This window comes from Typopeltis vanoorti, chromosome 4 (assembly GCF_054136105.1).
Source record: "Typopeltis vanoorti isolate ZY-2024b chromosome 4, IOZ_Tvanoo_1.0, whole genome shotgun sequence".
Taxonomy (NCBI): Eukaryota; Metazoa; Arthropoda; class Arachnida; order Uropygi; family Thelyphonidae; genus Typopeltis; species Typopeltis vanoorti.
In genome coordinates, this window is record NC_143552.1 from 54,504,281 (window position 1) to 54,519,193 (window position 14,913).

The 14,913-nt window shown below is 34.8% G+C and overlaps 1 protein-coding gene across 1 annotated transcript in view; it reads left to right on the top strand.

The window, feature by feature from the left end:
* Positions 1–14,913, top strand: part of LOC150107312 (attractin-like protein 1) — a 447,772-nt gene that overhangs the window by 73,961 nt on the left and 358,898 nt on the right. The window contains exon 5 of the mRNA XM_090391786.1: positions 624–876. Within this exon, the coding sequence (XP_090247912.1) occupies positions 624–876 (253 nt within the window). The remainder of the gene's footprint in view (positions 1–623; positions 877–14,913) is intronic.

Sequence of the window (14,913 nt, forward strand, 5' to 3'; positions counted from 1 at the left end):
GCAAGTCTTCAGTCAAGTTTTCACCAGCTTTACCTTCAAGACACAGGTATGTTAATTAATATCCTTCATTTTGAACTGTATTAAATTTAGCTGTTAACCTAGTTATTAAAAAGGGTCTGTTCGATTGCCAAAAATAGCTTAGCTTTATCTTTCATAATGTATATTTACCTTTTTTTATATAAATTTCTTTGTGGTTAAATTAACTAACAGTTGAAGTTGTGTATATATATATATACATTAAAATGTCCTTGACCATTGAAGATATCATTGATCGTTTACTTAGTGGTGTACAATAAGATTGATGATGCTATTATAAGCCAATGATAATGTCACTCAGTATAACTTGAAATATGTACTGAATATGCGAGAATGTGATATATGTAATTGCAGCATATTATGGTGCCAGTTAGTACCGAAATGTTGCTACTCAACAAAAGTGCTTTTTTTTATTTAGAATAAATAGCATATATCTGCTCTTTCACACTATTTAATTACTAAAAGTTTAAGTGCATCATTTCACAAAAACTATTTAGTATTAAAATTATATTATCCTGTTTATAGATAAAAATGAATATTTAAATAAATAATGTACATTTATTTATTTATGATTTATTTACTTTAAGGACAATCTGTATATGTATGGTGGAATTCTTTATAATGGAACAGTGGTAGATGAATTATGGTTATTCATTCCTGATAAAACTACATGGATGTCTCTGAAAAAAACAACTGCAGAACAGGATTGTCATACTGAACCCTGTAGTCCACTTCCTGCCATGGGACACACATCAACAGTTGTTGGAGGGTCTATGATTGTTATTTTTGGTCATAATCCCATTTATGGATACCTCAATACTGTTCAGCAGTATGACTTTGGTGAGTAACATCATTTGTAGTTTTATATATAAAAACATATTCATCATTTCTTGGTATTTACTCTCAAGGGTACACAGAATGCTATCGTATAGTGCAATTAATTGTTAGCTAATTGTTATTAGCTTCCTATTAAGAATTTTCTTTGATATTAATCTATTATTTGTCAATTCTCTGTTTATGAACATATAAACATATCATGTTTATATGTTATATTTTGATCTTTTAAGGTATTACTAAGTACATTAATCTACCTAGATCTTGGACTTACTTTGGATTAAACAATCCAAATTAAATCTTCAATTTTCTGGCATCTGTTATACTAATCTTTCTTCTTCCCCTTTGTTTGTGACTAAATCATTCCACATTTAGGCAGTGCTAACACATTCTTGAATGCTAACAATGTCAAGTTCCTTCTAATATCTCCATTTTTGTCATCTGGCCATCTTTTCTCTAGAAAATAGAAAATTTTTTTGGGAAAAGGAGAATAGAATATGATGGAACAAGATTAGGGATCCTCTATCCTCCTTTCTCCCCAAAAATTTTCTATTTTTCACCTTCTTCCCAATGAATTTTCTGCCCAGTCTTAAAACACAGGTTTTAAAATTCGCATACCTCTTGCCTCACCTGCAATTCTCTCCATCTCCACATTTCCAACCTTTCATTTCAGTCATACTTCAGCAGTAGTACAAATGTATATTGCCATATGCTGGATGCCACTGAAAAAGAAGAAAACCAGGAAAATCCTACAAAGGTATGTCCAAAATTATTCTTCCCATATATTCTTCATGTATCTGTCTTTAAAACATTAGTAATGCCTTAAAAAATTGAGTAAAAAGCTAATGCCATTATAAAAAGGGGTACTCCAAAACAAAAAAGAGCAAAAATAGCAATAAAAATTAATATTTATTTAGAGGAGTAACATGGAAATTTTTCCAGAAATAATATGTATATTTTATTCAGTTTACGACTGAAACTCCAAGGTTTGGCTTTTTTGAACCATTTCATTTGTCATGAATAATGTTTCTATAGTCTACAGTTTACCTGTGAAAGTTCCTCAACTTTAATTCTTTTCTTTTTATAGAGTTCTACTTTCTTTCTTTCTTGCATACTGTTACTTTCCTATATATAGATCTTTTCAGTGTCATGTTCATTTTTATTCTACTTGAAACTAAATGGTCCTCTGAATACTCTTGAATCCTGAACCATTGTGAAGATGTCGACATCCACAATAACATAGTCAAGGCTTTTCTTATTTCTCACATCTCTCTAAGTGAATTTATGCACATTTTTATGTTCATGTTCCTTAGCAGAAATTCAGAAGGCACTTACCGTTATTATTAGCTTTGCCCTTTTCTCCAAATTTTCTCAGAACTTTCCTATATACCTGTCGTATTTATTTCCTACTCTGCTGTTTTGATCTGCAACAAGGACCACTTTTACCATTTTCTTTGTCAGCTGCCTACTCTAATGACTTGGAAAATTCCTCCACTTCTTCCTTAGAGAACATTCTGCAGGCCCATAGGTACGTATAAGTTTCATTATCCATTTTCTTATTTTGAAGTTTACCTGCATAACCTTACTTGAAATTGCCTTCCAGTCAAGAAGTTTATCTTCATCTTTGGTATTGAATGCTATTCGTGCCCTTTCCTTTCTGTTGCCCAAATATAACATCCTGTTTTTGTTCTCACCTATTTTTGTGTTCTTTGTTTCAGTAATGCCAAATTAAATTCATGTCACACTTCTGCAAGTTAGATATCCTTTCCATTAATGCCTGTTATGTTAATAGTTCCTAACTTAGTTTTTCTGATATTGAATTTGTTCTTCAAGAGTTTGATTTGGAGTTTGTTCTAGTTGCTGACTTTTCTGTGATGAAAACAGCAGGTCTTTGTTTAACTGGACAAACCTGCAGCCAGCATTGAATCTCATCATGTTTTATCATCATGTATTTCAGGTGTTTAAGCCAATAGAGAGTACAATTTGGCTAAGTCCCATGTTTGCCAGCCCATTCTCATTCATTCAGTACCTAGTGGATACCTACTAATGGGGTGCACCACATGAAGGTGAGGATTGAACATTAGGACAGAGGCTCCAGTTGGTTCTTTGTATTCCATAAACACAATGTAGAGGTCTTCCAATTATCTGGATTTTACCCTTATTTTTTGACTTCTAATATTCAAATATACTTTTTACTGCATTTCTCTTGATAAATTTTCTATCACTATTTTTTTTACTGCTTCTCATTTAATCATTTTTCAAAATAATTACTCCAGACATCAACAGTAGTGAGTTTCTGCATTACCTTTTGCCCTCTCTAATTCCTTTTTCACTTACCATTATATCTTTCCTCCAGTTTCTTCCAGGACACTTGTCTCTTTCCTTTGAACAGCATTTCTCTTGCAGCTTATCATGTGCTTCTTATGAATCTAAACTGAAGTATAGATTATTATTATATTTCCAAGAAAATATGTTTTTCTTCTGAAAATCTTTCCACATTTACGAGGGTGGTCTGAAAAGTTCTCGGCCTTGACCATAGATGACAGGCACGATTTTTTTTTTTTTTAAATTGATACATCTGTTATAAGCATCCATGTGAAATTTCAAGTCATTCCAAAAATGTCTGTATAAGAATTTTATTACTGTTCTCTATATATTCCATCGGAAATCTTTCAATTTTTACTGTTTTTACCTGGTTCCTGACCATTACAGGAATAACTGTGCTACCTTCGAAAGTAAAACCCTGTTGTAGTTTGTCCCTTGTTTCCACATCTTTAAATACTTTGTTTTCTACAGATGTCTGAAGCAAAATTGTTGTCTGTATCCCTTGAAATAGATAAAATTGAGTATCGTGCAGTCATAAAATTTGTAAAAGAAGGTTTAACTGCAAAAAAAGTTCATAAAAGTTTATGGGCACTCTTCTCTTTCATTTCTGACAATTAAGAAACGGGCTGCCGAGTTTAAACGTGGCCGTACCAGCTTTGAAGATGATCCACATGAAGGACAACAACACCAGAAATCATTGATCAAGTGCACTATATGGTATTGGATGACTGGTGAGTCAAAGTGTGAGACTATAGTCATTTCGAAGGAATGTGTAGGATATATTTTGCATGAAGAAAGTGTGAAAGCGAGTGCATTCAAAAACGCACTCGCTTGAAAAACTCTGAACAGTGCTTGGAGCGTTTTAACAAGAATAAAACTGATTTTTTGCATCGATTTATTACTGTGGATGAGACTTGGATTCACCATTACACACCAGAATCCAAACAGTAGCCAAAACAGAAGCCGGTTGTTCAGCTTCAAAGAAGACAGTCAGTTCCACCAACAGGAAAGGTCATGGCATTGGTGTTTTGGGATGCTAAAAGTATTTTGTTTATTAATTATCTTGAAAAGGGTAAAACAATAACTGGGGGGATATTATTCTGATCTTTTAACCGGACTAGACGAAAAAATTCGTGAGAAAAGACCTGGTTTGCAGAAGAAAAAAATCATCTTTCATCAGGACAGTGCACCTGCCCACAAAGGTGTTTTGGTAATGGGGAAATTAAGGGATCTATGCACTATGAATTGTTGGAACATCCACCCTATTTCCCAGATTAGGCTGACTTCTATCTCTTCCCAAAACTAAAATTCTTCCTCACTGATCATCGTTTTTCTCCGAATCAAGAGGTGATTGCAGCTGTAGAGGGGTATTTTGCAGATCTTACTGAGAATCACTACAGGGACAGGATAATGGCACTGGAGCATTGCTGGAATAAATGTATTAGTCTTAAGAGAGATTATGTTGAAAAATAAAAATAATTTTGAAATTATAAATTCGTTTTTTCATTGTTAGGTCAAGAACTTTCCAGACCACCCTTGTAGCTAATTTTACACTTTTTACATTTTTTTCTGTATGGACATATACTCACTTGTCAAGAAGTTTTAATGATTTGCAGAATTGTTTCTTTAACTTCTGAAGTTCGCTATGAAGTTCTGATTTTTCTTTCCTTGTAGGTACTTCATCACACTGTCTGAAGCAGTTAACATTTTTACCTCAGATTTTGTCATTAGATAGATCTGTTAGGTTTGAATATTGCTTTCAAGTAATGTATATGCAATCAGTATTTCATCTCTGAATGCTACTTAAGTTATTTTTGCAATTTTCATACATATTTTTCTTTTTAATCTAATACTTAATTTTTTTCTCCTACTAAAAACTTGAATGGCCATCAGTTATTTCAAATCTCCTGGTATACTGTTGTATTCTGAAACAGTGTGAAGATATCACTCTAACAATGAAAGTCAGTATTTCTTATTACTTTTATGTTCTTTCCATATGAATTTATGTATTTCTTTATGTTCAAACATGGTGATTAGTCCATAACCTCTTGAGCAGAAATACCAAATATTAGTTTTACTGTTTTCTCAGAAATTTTCCTAAAACATTTCTGTATGTCTTCGATTTATTTATGCCTCTGTAGATCTCCAAAAAGAACTAACTATCCTATGTAAAAAACAGTGTCTGGACACCAGCGCTGTTTAGACAGTACTGCATTTATTGCAAAATCAATAAGGAGTTGGCCCACCTTTGGACACAATTACATCGTGCACTCTCCTTGCCACACTTTCAAAGAGTTGCTGGTAACTAGTCACAGGTATAATTTCCCATTCCTCCTGCAAAGCAATGGTCATTTCTGACACAGAAGTTGGATGTGTTGTTCTAAACTGAATCTGATGTTCAAGCTCATCCTAAAGGACCTCTATAGAATTGAGGTTGGGGCTTTGAGCAGTCCATCCCAAATTCTGTACACCCATATCCTCTGACTATGTTGAAATGGATTGTGCTTTATGGCACAGCACGTTGTCATGTTGAAACAAATTTGCTGTTTTAAGGATACTTGTGACATAAGGCTGAATGATATATGCACGTAAACACAAGAAAGATATTTAATTAACCAAATATTTATGGCACAGCACGTTGTCATGTTGAAACAAATTTGCTGTTTTAAGGATACTTGTGACATAAGACTGAATGATATATGCACGTAAACACAAGAAAGATATTTAATTAACCAAATATTTCGGTCTGGAAATAGCAGACCATCTGGAAATACCACTGAGGATGGTCTGCTATTTCTAGACCAAAATATTTGGTTAATTAAATATCTTTCTTGTGTTTATGTGCATATATCATTCGTGTTGAAACAAGAATGGCCAATCTCCATAAAACTGGTAAAATGTAGGCAGTGCAGCATTGTCTAGAATGTCATGGTACTTTATGGCATTCATGTTTCCATCCACAACCACCAATGGTCTGAGTCCATACCATGAGAAACATCCCCAGACCATGACATCACCACCAAATTTAACTGTTAGGATGACACATGCTAACAGATACCGTTCAGCATATGCCACATCCAGCGACGGCCATTGGATTTAAAAACAGTGTAGCTTGATTCGTCACTCCATACCGCTTGTTTCCACTGGTCTGGGGTCCATTGAGAATGTTCTTTGCACCAAGCAAATCCCTTACTTACATTCATATGGGTTATTAATGGCTTGTATGCAGCAGCTTGGCCATGGAAATTTAACTTGTGTAGTTCCTTATGAATGGTCTTCATGCACACACACACCTCTTGATTCCTGGAATACCAAGGAATTCCAGAAATTCCTTGGTGATTTATGCAAGAATGACAGCACTCATGAACGACACGTTTCAGAGCTCTCTTTTGTAAATTTACCTTTTCTCTTTTGTCAATTGACAAAAGAATTATCTTTTGTCAATGACCTTCCTGAATGTTTCTTTGTAGTTGTAAGTCCCTCACATTTCCATTTACTAATAATGTCTTGAACAGTTGGCTGCCGACTGAACAAGGTTTACTCAAATCTTGGAGCCTCTGTCAAGATGAACCTGTCTCTGGAAACCTTGACAGAAAATTACAAATCCTTACTTCACACATCAATAAAGCTGCTAAAGCAACAATACAAGAGGCAAATGGAAAAATACCTGGATACCATACTGGAAAGATCACAATATTGATTCAATGATTACAGAAAGAGACAATATCAATGAACAATTCAGAATTAATAAAACTGGTGAATCCAGAAAGAAATTAATGAACATAACACACAAAATAGAGCAGGAAATTTGGAAGTGCAAACAAGAGAAATGGGCAGAGCTTTGCAGTAACCTGGACCCAAGAAAAGACAGCCAACACTGGAATATTATTAGAATCCTAGACAACAATATCAAAGAAGAGAACCAAAGGAAAACAAACTTCATCATAAATGCTGGGAAACAAGCTATTACAGATCACAAAATTGCAAACACACTGGCAAAAACCTATTCAAACAACTCCAAATTTCAGTATAACAGAGAATACAAGACCTTCAATAAACTCGCAAGTAAAATACTAAAACAAGCAAGGACATACCAAATTAATGACATCTTCTCTGAAGAATTTACACTAAGTGAACTAAATTCATCTATCTAGAAAACTGCACTTAATAAATCTCCTGGTAATGATCTTATTTTTGGTCATATGGTCAAACATCTTGGCAAAAACGTCAAAGAACAACTTCTGGACATTCTCAATACCTCTTGGCGAACAGGCAAACTTGCAAAAGAATGGAAAAAATCAGTTATTGTACCCATCCAGAAAGCTGACAAAAATGCTGCAGAATGTCAAAGCTATATACCTATCGCATTAACTAGCATACTCTGTAAAATTACTGAAAGAATCATACACTCTAGGCTCATGTACTGGCTGACAAAAAATAAGAAAATTAGCTACAACCAAACTGCCTATAGAGCCCGTCATTTGACAACAGACTTCTGCCAAACAATAATAGACTCATTTCAGGAAAAGCCAACAAAAAAAGACAACTGCCATAGTCCTTGATACGACTGCTGCTTTTGATCATGTTTGGATCAAAAAATTAATACAAACAGTACATGATATTGGAATTAGAGGAAACTCTTTAATCTGGATTGCTGATTTCATTAAGAGAGCGAAGAACCTGGGCTGGTGTTCCCCAAGGCTCAGTACTCAGTCCCTTACTATTCCTTTTATATGTCAATAGCATTCATCCCTACCTTACAGAAGACACAAAAGTAGCTTGCTTATCAGATGATATAGCCATCTGGCACACTAGTGCTAAAATCAAAGAATCAGAGGAGATTCTAAACAAATCCATGAGAGGATTAGAAAAATGGTCAGATGAACTTAAACTCAAAATCGACCCAGACAAAACAAAATTAACACCTTTAGTACAGACAGGAAAAATAGACATTCCTACAATCCCAAAGTCATGATCAACAAGCTAATTGAAAAAGTCACAAATCCAAAATACTTTGGTATTACGCTTGATCAGGAATTACGTTTTGCACAACACATCTCTAACACTTCCAACAGAGCTCTAAAAAAATTAAATATACTGAAAAGGCTTTGTGGAACAGATTGGGGTGCAAAGCCAAAAATCTGCAAAACTACTTACACTACACTAATAAGGCCAATAATGGAATATGCAGCACCTATCTGGTCACCTTTGGCCTCATCGGTAAAGGAAAAATTAGACATAATACAAGCAAAAGCATCCAAGATTATCATTGGTGCAGTCTCATCCACTGACAACATCAGAACCCAACAGGAATGTGGGCTCGACCTACTGGAGGACAGATGAAAATTTGCCACCGTAAAATTCATGAATAATATCAGAAGCCACCAAAGCGATCATATCTCCCTAAAAACTTATCAACATTAGAATCAAAAATGCAGACTTCACAGATCATCAACTTTTCAATATGATGACACTATCAGGAAGGAAATAGGTCTTGATCAGCTAAATGTCCACATAAACAAAGAACCTCTCTTTTCCAGTCCTTTACCTCCAAATACCTCCATAATCTAAACCTTACCAAACTCTGTACAAAAAAAAAAGAATCAAAAGAAATGCTCAAAGAAAAAGACCTAAATACTATCAACCTTCTTTCATCCTCCAAACAGGTTATTTGTTATACCGATGGATTGCCAGACACCAACATGATTAATGGCGGTGTTCTCCTTCTACTCCCAAAAGGTGAAAAACTTTCAATAAAAGTTGGATCTGGGAGAATTGGTTCCAATTTTACCAGCAAATTTTATGGAATAAATAAAGCACTTGAAGCCTACTTAAAATTATCATCTTAACAATCTGAAGGAATTATAATTTACAGTGACTCAAGATCAGCTATGGAGGCAATCAAAAATGGCAATATCAAGCTCACAGAAGACACCCATAAACTCTTAAATCAACTAAAGTGTTTAGGAAAAAGTTGCTTTTTACAGTGGATTCCTGCTCATGTAGGCATTGATTACAATGAAGCAGCTGATAAATTAGCAAAAAAGGCTAGAGAACTCAACCAAGAAACTTGCATGATAGCTCTTGCTGATGCTAACGCACTAGCAAAAGCTAAACTAATTCCACTGAAATCAGTGATACAACATCAAACTCCTGAAATCAATGCTGACAGAAAGACCACCACCACGATAGCAAGACTACGAACAGGACATTATAGAGAAATGAAGATCAATACAGATGATATGAGAACATATAGAAACTGCAACAACTGCTCCAATACTGAACTGACACCCATTCACATCTTGACCTGTCCAGCAATTACAGCAGCATTACAAGAAATAGATCCTAATCTGAACAACAGCTCTATACAAACAAAATCATCGACATAGCCAAAGCAGTTGAAGGAGCACATGGAAACATCTAAGATTCTTCAAAGGACAAGACAACAACAGCAGTTGGCTGTGGGTGTTGCAATATGTCCAATGGTATGGCACCCTGTAATAATGCCTTGTTGGAAGTTAGTAAGCTCAACACTTCTGGCCACCTCTCACGAGTTGACAATATATAGTACTATACAATGTCTGAAGAGCTCACTCGCAATTTTAAAGGAAATCTGGCACGTGAATCTATTGCAGTTCTCCACATTTTTTTGCAGAATGAGGTATCCGGACACTTTTTTCTACATAGATATTCCTTTTTCTTTGTCCGATGTGTTATTTCTCATGACAAGTAAAATTCCTTTGCTTCCTCCCTACTGTAGACACAAATGGTCTCATTGTCCAATTTCTTGTTTTGCAATTTGCTTACATCATTCTACATGAAATAGTCTGTCAACGAAGAATTTTATCTTCATCTTTTTTGTTGATTAATATAGCTTTTCCTTTTTCTGATTATTATTCTATGCATATGACATACTATTTTGGATTATCTCAGTTGTCTTTTTTATCTCACTAACACAGTTACAGACATGCTGCAATTTCTTTGTTAGTTCTATTTCTTTTTTGATTGATGTTTCTTTTCTTAATAATTCCTGTTTTCACTTCTGTTGAGTTTGAGTTCATTCCATTTGCTCGCTTTTTCATAGTTCATCCAGCCGGCCTGGTTGGCTGAGTGGTCAGCGTATCTGCTCTCCTGCAAAAAGGCTGCGGGTTCGAATCCTGCCGTGGGCATGGATGTTTGTGATTGTCTGGAAAATACTAGTGGTTATAATGGACGGTAGATGGCATTGGTGTAGATGATGGTGGTTGCGGTTCGTTGAAGTTGGTGGATTGAGTGGTGGAGACAGAGAGTTGTAGTAGGTGCCCTCAATGAGTGTTTGGACTCCCTGGAGGTGTTATGTAATAATAATAATAATGTAATTTTCTTACATAAAAAAAAAAAAAGCATGGTCCTTGTTAAACTGGTCAATCCACCCACCTAGCATGGAATTTGATAGTGTACTATCATTTATGTGTGGTGGTTTTAAAGGCAATACCAGAATATGGTACAGTCAGCAAAGATGAAATTTCCAGATCCATTCTCATCATTCAGTATCCAGGTGAATGACTACTAACAGAGCTGATGATGGAATGTGGGTTGGATATTTGGTTAAAAGCCTACAAGTATTGTTTTCAACAATAATTGTAGCACTCCCACATAAAATTACCATACCTAGCTCACATTGTATGTTAGATGCTAAGGAGTGGTGTATATATTGTTTACATTTCACTTAGTTAAGATTCAACAGAAGGCAGAGTATTTTGAGTTGTCTAGTGCAATCAGAAAATAATGAACTGAGCATTAAATGACAGATCTCAGATCATGATGGAAGGTAGGTTGTATATTTGGTTAAAAGCCTCATTTGATTTTTTGCATTCCTTATAGATTATATGTTGAGGTAAACTATCCTTCCTCTCTCCCCAAACATTTTCCCCTTTGTTCTCAACAATAATCATAGCATTCCCACATAAAATTACCATACCTAGCTCACATTGTATGTTAGATGCTAAGGAGGGGGGGGGGATGTATTGTTTACATTTCACTTAGTTAAGATTCAACAGAAGGTAGAGTATTTTGAGTTGTTTAGTGCAATCAGAAAATAATGAACTGAGCATCAAATGACAGAGCTCAGAAAAAAGTTTTTCAACACAATCTGAAACCACAAGTTATTGTTAACATTAGAATCTTGATATATTCATTTGAGAGCAGACTTTTATTACCAAAAATGGTTTATTTACTTATTAAAACAATAAAAAAAAATACAAAGAAATACTAACTAGTTTCCCTACAGTGAACTTATGACTTCTTCAGGGTAGGTGAACAAAAGATAAGTAAAAAATACAAATTAATACAAAAATGTTGAAAGAAACTGTTGCAGTGTAAACAATCAAAAAGTGTTATCCATCATCTCTTTCCTTTGCATTGTTTGTAGATGATTAACTGAGAAGTCGAAGTCAGGTATGTGAAGTAATATAATCATTGACTTGCAGATATCACTTAGGATGAGTCCTTAGTTTTTGTTGAGTGAACCATACCAACAAATGATGATTCTGGATTCTTTAATTCATCAAGAATGCAAGTTACTTTCAGATATGACATAGTGCTTTGTCCTAATCGATATGATGTGTATTGCAAGAGTGGTAAGCCAGACCCAATTTTTCCTCGCTGTTATAAGGCACATCACTAAGATGTTCCTTCTTTCTTATTTCAAAACTTCTGCAAGTCTGACCTTTGTAAGGAGACCACAAGAAAAAGGAAATCCCTGGATGTTTGTAGAAGCGATTATTGTTCTTTGGAACACAAAGAAGGCTGTACATGATGAGAATAGATTTGAAGGCTACTCTGTTATGAGGTTTAAGGAGGTTGATGGATAGATTACTATGTTAGAAATAGTCTCTTTAATGAATATGAAGTAGGATTAGAAAGTAGTCCTTTTTTGGATGGTTCTTCTTTAAATACTCATTGAGGACAAACTGGTTGAGTAGTAACTGTAGTTCCTTTTTCCATCTATTCTTATCTTTTGAGATGGAGACTGCATATTTTTTATGGTGTGAATGATGTCAATTTTTTTATGAAGGATGGACAAAGAGATGAGGAATAGAGATAACATCCAATAAGAGTGGGCTTGCAGTAATTCCCAGAAGTCTGCTATTTGGTGGGGATATGTGGACTTAGGATGTGAATTAACTGATGCACAGACTTGCATGCTTACTAAAGAACATACTTTTGCTATTGTCCTTAAAACCATCATCTTCATCAAATTCCTGCCATGTACCCTAAAGGGGTGTACAGGATATGATAGTACTACATGAAAAATCTGCACCATTACTAACTTCCTATCTACAATTTTCCTCCAAATCAGTCTGTTACTTGTCAAGACTCCAATATTATCATTATCAGATCTTATATTTCTATCGTCTAAGGCACATTGTACCGTATCAATCCAATTATATCTTGGTCTTCCTCTGGTCTTCACCTGGCAGCTTGTTTTGCAAATCTTTCCTTGCCCATTCTGTTTAAGTGACCATATCATCTGAGATTAGCTCTGCTAATGCATTCCTGGATGTTGACAATGTCAAGTTCTTTCCTAAATATCCTCATTTTTAATATGATATTGCCATTGATGTCATCTGTTCATGCCTCTAATCTTTCTCAGGACTCTCATATCTGCGGTCTCTAGTCTTTGGTCAAGTGTTTTACTTCTGACCCAGCTCTCAGATCCATAAGTTAAAACTGGTTTGAACATGGTCTTGTATACAGCTAATTTAGTGTTCTGACTAATTTCTCTCTTATTCCATATGAATTTATTCAGTTGACTTCCTACCATACCAGCTTTGTTGATTCTGTTGTCTATTTCTATATTTATTTTACCATCTTCACTAAAAATCGTGCCTAAGTAGCTGAACTTTTTTATTTTTGAATACATAACATTACTGATTTAAATAATTTTTAAATTTCACTCAACTCTTTCCATTCAAAAATAAAACGATCTTAGCATTTTAAAATGAAGGCCAGTAACCTTTTCTTAATGTCCTGATCTCTCAAACACAACAGAAGATGGTTTTGCATTAATGTTTACTGCAAGCCCACTCATATCTCAAGAGGGATTCCAGATTTCCAGTCTACCTATTACACTAATGGCAATGTATTGTACTATGTGTATACAGCTTTTTGTGGGTGGGATTTGCATTTTAAAAAAAAAAATTATTAAGAGAGGCCTCCAGGAATCAAGGACTCATCAAGGGAGTCCATATTATCTGTATCAGCTGTCATACCTGTTTTTGAAATCATTCACACTAATTTCATATATCACATCCAATGGAAATCCATTCCAATCATGTACCACTCTGTGAGGGGAAAATCTAGCCCTCGTCCTCTTCATGTCAGCATTGATTGTCAACTTCCAAGGATGCCCTCGCATCCTTTCCCCCATCCTCTATAAAATGAAAAGTTCCATCGACTGAAATCCTTTTTGTAAGCTTGAAGTTTGTAAGCCTCATTCACATCACTCCTTTTTCTCTTGTTTGCTAGTGTCTGCAATCTACAAACTCTGTATCCATCTTCATCATCAGTATTCCACAATCTTGCTATCATTTTCAACTCCTCTGCACTCCACTGCATCAGAATCACTACAGAAACCAGGAGACTTGACCTGCACACAATATTCCAAGTGAGGTCTTATCAAGGCCTTGCAAAGAGGCAAAATGAACTTATCTTTACATGTCAAGTTTCGTTTCAGTATCTTTGCTATATGGCCCTTGAACTTCAACTTCCTTTGAACTAAAACTCCATGATCTTTAGCCTGATTAGTTTCTTCTAACATAATCCCACCAATATAATATGACATTAGATATCTAATCACATCCAAGTTCATGACTTTTATGTTTACTTACATTGAACTGATAGCCATTTTCAATGCTAACAATTCCAACCTACTCAAATCATTCTGCAAGTACTGCATATCACCTGATTATCATACCTATCTTTGCATCGTCTGTATGTTACACGTCATTCCATTATCATTACAGGGGTGGTCTGAAAAGTTCTCGTCCCATATAGACTTTTTGATATCTGTCAGTCAGCCATCCTCTTATCCATGCCTATAATTTATAATACAATCCCATATTCTCCAATTTATGCAACAGTCTTTCATTGGGCATTCTTATTAAAGGAACACTTAAGACCACAGTAATAACTTTTAATTAATTAGGTACAGTTAACTTATAAGTTATCTTATAAGATACCAATTTTCTTATAAGATACCAATTATCGTAAATATTAATTTATTATTATTTTCTATCATTTCCTAGCTCACGACAACCATGTGTTTTAATAGGTGATCCACCGAATGTTCATTACTTGTATTCCATTCCTATGACTGTTTGTAACACTGAAGATGTACTATTAGTTTTAGTATGAAATATCTGTACCTTATTCATTAAACGTTATTACTGTGGTCTTACGTGTTCCTCTAATAATTATACTATGGTACCTCTAAAAATGTGCAGTATTCTGTCAAAAGTTAGCAAAATCCAAGAGTATCTATTCCCCCTTGTCTAACTCTGTGGGAAGATTATTATAGAATGTGAGCAAGTTGATCAAATATGACCTTCCCTTAATAAATCCATGCTGCTTATTGTAAAGTAGTTTCTCTCTCAACAGATTTCTGCATGCAAATCCTAACCAACTTTTCCAAAATCTTCACCTACCACTGCTATTGATAGTCGGATACATCAGTCT